The sequence below is a fragment of the Cucurbita moschata genome, unplaced genomic scaffold (genome assembly GCF_002738365.1).
Source record: "Cucurbita moschata cultivar Rifu unplaced genomic scaffold, Cmos_1.0 Cmo_Scf00017, whole genome shotgun sequence".
Lineage (NCBI taxonomy): Eukaryota > Viridiplantae > Streptophyta > Magnoliopsida > Cucurbitales > Cucurbitaceae > Cucurbita > Cucurbita moschata.
The window spans coordinates 2,043,001-2,048,122 of NW_019268533.1; the positions used below are offsets into that span (position 1 = coordinate 2,043,001).

Below are 5,122 nucleotides of genomic sequence, written 5' to 3' on the forward strand. Positions count from 1 at the left end.
TTTTTTTTTTTTTTTTTTTTTCATAAATAACTTATTTTTCACTTGCCTAAAAACAACAACAAAATACTCCATTGTGGCGGCTTGCAATAGAGCCCGCCACAAAATGCAATTATTGGAGCACTTCCTCCAATGATTTATCCTCTCTAACAACATTTCTTCAACCGGAAAACTAAACGGTGGAAGACAATTCAAAATCCTTTCGCCATTAATTTCAAGGCCAAAGCGATTTCTCTGCATCAATCATGGAAGCAACGGCTGTCGAAGACATAGTGATCGTCGGAGCGGGAATCGCAGGCCTCGCCACTGCCTTAGGGCTTCACAGGTTAGGAATTCGAAGCTTAGTGTTAGAAACTTCCGATTCTTTGAGAGCCGCTGGATATGCTTTGACGACATGGAATAATGCTTGGAAGGCTCTCGACGCCTTGGGAGTCGCCGATTCCCTCCGCCGCCACCACGATCGCCTCGCCGGGTAGTTCTTGCGCTTCATCGTTCCGTAATACTTCGATTCTAGAATTTTTCTTCTGTTTCTGTTAATTTGAGTCTCGATTTTGTTTCTTGGCTTCGTTGATTGTAGAAACGTGACGTTCTCTGCGGTTTCGGGGCTTCCAACTTCGAATCTGCGCTTTACGGCTTGCGGGTGAGATTTCTGTATTTGTTGATTGTTTCTCATTTTTCTAAAATTGTTTAGAGTTTTTTAATATTTTAAAATAAATACAGTATAAATATTTGAATATTTAATGATAAAAATAATTTTCGTTATAAAAAAATTTACATTTTTAACTTAAATCTTTAGAACATAAGAACTAAAAAATAATTATTCATTGCAAAAAATAGTGGCTAAATATAATTGTGCTTTTCATTATCATAAAAAAAAAAAAAAAAAAAAAAAAAAAAAAAAAAAAAAAAAAAAAAAAGAAAAAAAAAAACGAGAAGCAAGAAACATGAAAAATTAGTCGTGCTTGTTCGACAATATTTCGGTTTCTTGCTTCTAATTTTTTAGAATCAAAATGGGTTTCTTGTTTCTCGATTTTTGTAGTAGTCCAAGTCCACTGTCCAAGCCCACTAATGCTGTCCTCTTTGAAATTTTACTTTCGGGCTTCTCCTTAATGTTTTAAAACGAGTCTGCTAGAAGAGATTTCCACACTATTATAAAGAATATTTCGTTCCCGTTTTGGATGAAAGTTCCACATGGGCTAAGTTAGGGAATGATCATGGGTTTATAATCAAGGAATGCTAAGCTCCATGTGTATGAGGCCTTTTGGGGGAGCCTAGAGCAAAGTCACGAGAGCTTATGCTCAAAGGGGACAATATCATACCATTGTGGAGAGTCGTGTTCGACTAACACCCTTCTCCAACCGATGTGGGATCTCACATTCCATCTCGTAGGTTTAAATCTTTGGAAAATATATTTAGTAAATAATAAAACTTTTAGCCAATATTCCTCGTATTTTCTCTCTCCGGTTCGTGTTGTACATCTCTGAAGTCATCAATAATAAAACTTTTAGCCCTCTCCGGTTCGTGTTGTACGTCCCTGAAGTCATCAATAATAAAACTTTTAGCCAATATTCCTCCTTGTAAAACTATACCTGAAGTCATCCATAATAAAACTTTTACCCAATATTCCTCCTGGTAAAACTTTTAGCCAATATTCCTCCTTATATTTTCTCTCTCCGGTTAGTGTTGTACTTACCTGAAGTCATCAATAATAAATAAAACTTTTAGCTAATATCCCTTCTTGTATTTTCTCTCTCCCGTTCTTTGTATTCATCTTGATCGAGTATGTGCATTGCTGAGCGATCCTAACAATTGGTATCAAAGCTAACAACGGGTATCGATCCTAACACAAACAGCAATTGTTGCCAAATATGTCACAGCTGCCCTGTTCAAAGTGTTGATTAATAGTAGTATTATTGTTTGAGCACAGAGAGCAAGAAGCCAGAACTGTAATGAGGAAGTCATTATTAGAAGCACTTGCAATGGATCTTCCGAAAGGCACCATTCGATACTCCTCCAAGCTTGTTTCCATTGAAGAATCAGCTGGCTTTCTTAAGCTTCTGCACCTTGCTGATGGAACCCTTCTCAAAACCAAGGTAAATTATTTACTTTTTAAGCCATAGCCGCCATGTTTAGTTGTTGAATGATTGCTCTAAGATTAGAAGTGTTCTTTCTGATCTGATATGTTGTCTGTAGTGGAAAAAGGGTGTTGATTGAGTGTGAGGGAGAGACGGGGTCGTATCGAATAATTGAGTTCTTACTCTCTAAGATTCTAACGTAAATGAAAATCAAAGAATAAGAACGAAAATGATAGATCGAACTGTCTTTTTTGTTTTCTTATACAACGTATAAGAGCCTAAGTCCATTGGTAGTAGATATTGTCTTCTTTGGGTTTTCTCTTCTGATTTTCGCCTCAAGGTTTTAAAATATGTCTGCTAGGGAAGGTTTCCACACCTTTATAAACGATGTTTTGTTCTCCTCTTCAACCGATGTGGGATCTCACAATGGTATGAGTCCCGAAGGGGGTGGAGACTAAATGATGTGCCAGGGAGGACGCTGGGCCCCGAATGGGGGTAGATTCTGAGATCCCACATCAATTGGAGGGGGGAATGAAACATTCTTTATCAGGGCGTGGAAACCTCTCTTTAGCAAACACATTTTAAAAACTTTGAGGGGAAGACCGAAGGAAAAAGTCTAAAAAGGACAATATCTATTAGCGGTGAGCTTGGGCTGTTACACAACGGTTATATAAATACTAATCTGATTCATTAGTAGTCATGTCAACATTCGATGCGCGGTTTTACATATATAAAACGGGTTTTTGTTGGGCTTGGCCATGATGCTGACTCTTTTGGGGAAATTGAAAAAAAGGTGTTGATTGGGTGTGATGGAGTGAAGTCTGTGGTTGCTAAGTGGCTGGGCTTCAAGAAGCCTTCTTTGTCAGGCAGAAACGCTACTAGAGGGATTACAACATACGAGAATGGCCATGGATTTGAGAATAATTTCATGTGGTTTTTCAGCAAAGGCCTTCGCTTTGGTGTTATGCCATGTAATGCCAACACTGTCTATTGGTTTAGCACTTGGCATTCTTCCAAACAAGGTTAGCCCCTCCGAACACGAGAAATCATTAGACACACCTTTCTTAACGTCGTAATAATACTCGTGATATCTTCTTGTATTGTATTCCTAACACATTGTGAAACTCGAAGGGAAGGAGATTGAAGAGAACCCAGTTAGACTAAAGCAACATATTTTGAGCAAGCTCGGAAAGGTACCTGATCGAGTAAGGGCCGTTGTTGAAGACACTAAAGTTGATTCTTTTGTGTCGTTGCCATTGAGATGTAGACAACCTTGGGAGCTGGTTTGGAATGACTTTTTTCGAGGTAACGTTTGTATTGCAGGCGACGCGCTTCACTCGATGACCCCTGATCTCGGACAAGGAGGTTGTTCTGCATTGGAAGACGGCGTCGTTCTTGCTCGATGTTTAGCCGAAGCGATGTTGAGGAGTCCAATTGGAGGAGGAGAAGAGGAATATAAGAGAATTGAGAAGGGGTTAGAGAAATATGCAAAAGAAAGGAGATGGAGATGCATTAAGCTCATTGCTACATCTTATGTGGTTGGTTCAATTCAAGAGAGTGAAGGGAAATTAATGAATTACTTGAGGGATAACATCTTGGCTGATTTTCTTGTTGGTTTATTAATGAAGTTCTCTGCTTTTGATTGCGGGACACTTACTTGTTGATGTATTCAACTAATTATTTTAGGGTTACGGGGCTCGAATGGTACGATCTCTCCGTCACCCCAGAATGAAAGGAGCGATCTTGTAGTTCTTGGTCTGTGAAGATATGTTGTTAGGTGGTCCGTTTTATTTTTTCCATTGAAGCCGAACCTAAACCTATGCTTGAGAGATAGTTGTCCATATACTGATAAGAGATGTATGGATTCTCGAGAAGAGAAGAGCCGAGGTGGTCCCCCTGAACCGCCTGGATCCCACGAGTGAATAGAAAGTTGGATCTACATTGGATCTACATTGGATCTCACCTGAATCAACTCGTCTATCTTCTTGAAAAAAAAAGTTTGGTTTCAAACCCCGGTTCAAACAAGTGAAGTATGCCATGCTAATGTGCTTGGATGATCCACATCTCAAGGTCAGGCGTTGATGAGCATATTGAACTATCCATGTGGCTGAGAGCTCTCACAGCCTAGGCACAACATCGAGCTGGTTAAACTGAAGTCATTTTGATGATATGAATCGATCAAAAGATTTAATATCAAGTTTGGATTTCTTTTCTATAAAATTTTAAATAAACACCCAGTTTCATCTCATAATTAATTTGCAATGAAAAAAAAAGTAATTCATGTATTTTATAAAGTTTTGTAACAGCTCAAAGCCATCGCTAACGGATATTGTCTGTTTTAACTCGTTGCGTATCATTATCAGCTTCACAGTTTTAAAACATGTCTACTATAGAGAGAGTCTAATCCTACTCCGACTAGTGCCTCGTGTCACGGTCCTATATCTTTGACCGTGCGGCGTCGTGATCTATACACGCTCACGACCAGCCTTAAGGGGAATTAAGCCCCATTATATTTTTCGCCCCGGCTTTGTGGCTTCGTCGGACCTTAGGCGAGGTTTGTCTTCGCCAATCGAACATCGCTTGTGCGGAATCCAAGCTTGTTCAACCACACACGCCGCCTGTGCGTGTATGTTCAATCATCTGCGACACATCCGACTTGCCTCTACGCTAGGCCAACTCATTCGGCTCGACCTTGCCTCTGCTCGGGCCAAGGTCTCTCAATACAACGTCGCATCTCGTCTTGCCATCTCGATCCCCATCGACAGGGTCCATATGTCTTGACGCCATTCCGAGTCTCGGGATGTCGTCGCTCATCATAACTCGTTCGGTCATGCCATTGAGAATGGGCTCGCGTGTCGTTCATCTCATCGGGACTTCCCGGACATTCATCCATCCGGGTTCTATCGAGGCATAGGCCCTCCCGTGCCCATGCCGAGTCATTTACGGATACCGTACCGGATAGCGGGTGTATGTAGCAACCTCCAACACGCGGGCTAGGGCGCAATACCGGCACACCCGTGCCGTCTGGTACTGTCCTTCAAAAACCCATT

The 5,122-nt window shown here is 40.7% G+C and overlaps 1 protein-coding gene across 2 annotated transcripts in view; it reads left to right on the top strand.

Annotated features, from left to right (window-relative positions):
- The first annotated feature begins 75 nt into the window (after positions 1-75).
- The window catches only part of LOC111455625 (monooxygenase 2-like), a 5,607-nt gene continuing 560 nt past the window's right edge, over positions 76-5,122 (top strand). Inside the window, exons 1-5 of one of the 2 annotated variants that reach the window (XM_023097364.1) lie at positions 76-469; positions 575-637; positions 1,925-2,090; positions 2,866-3,094; positions 3,204-3,333. In XM_023097364.1, coding sequence (XP_022953132.1) covers positions 243-469; positions 575-637; positions 1,925-2,090; positions 2,866-3,094; positions 3,204-3,333 — 815 coding nt within the window. In that variant the 5' untranslated portion in view covers positions 76-242. Of the gene's footprint in view, positions 470-574; positions 638-1,924; positions 2,091-2,865; positions 3,095-3,203; positions 3,837-5,122 lie in introns of those variants that run through there. The other variant, XM_023097363.1, reaches the window with a different exon arrangement.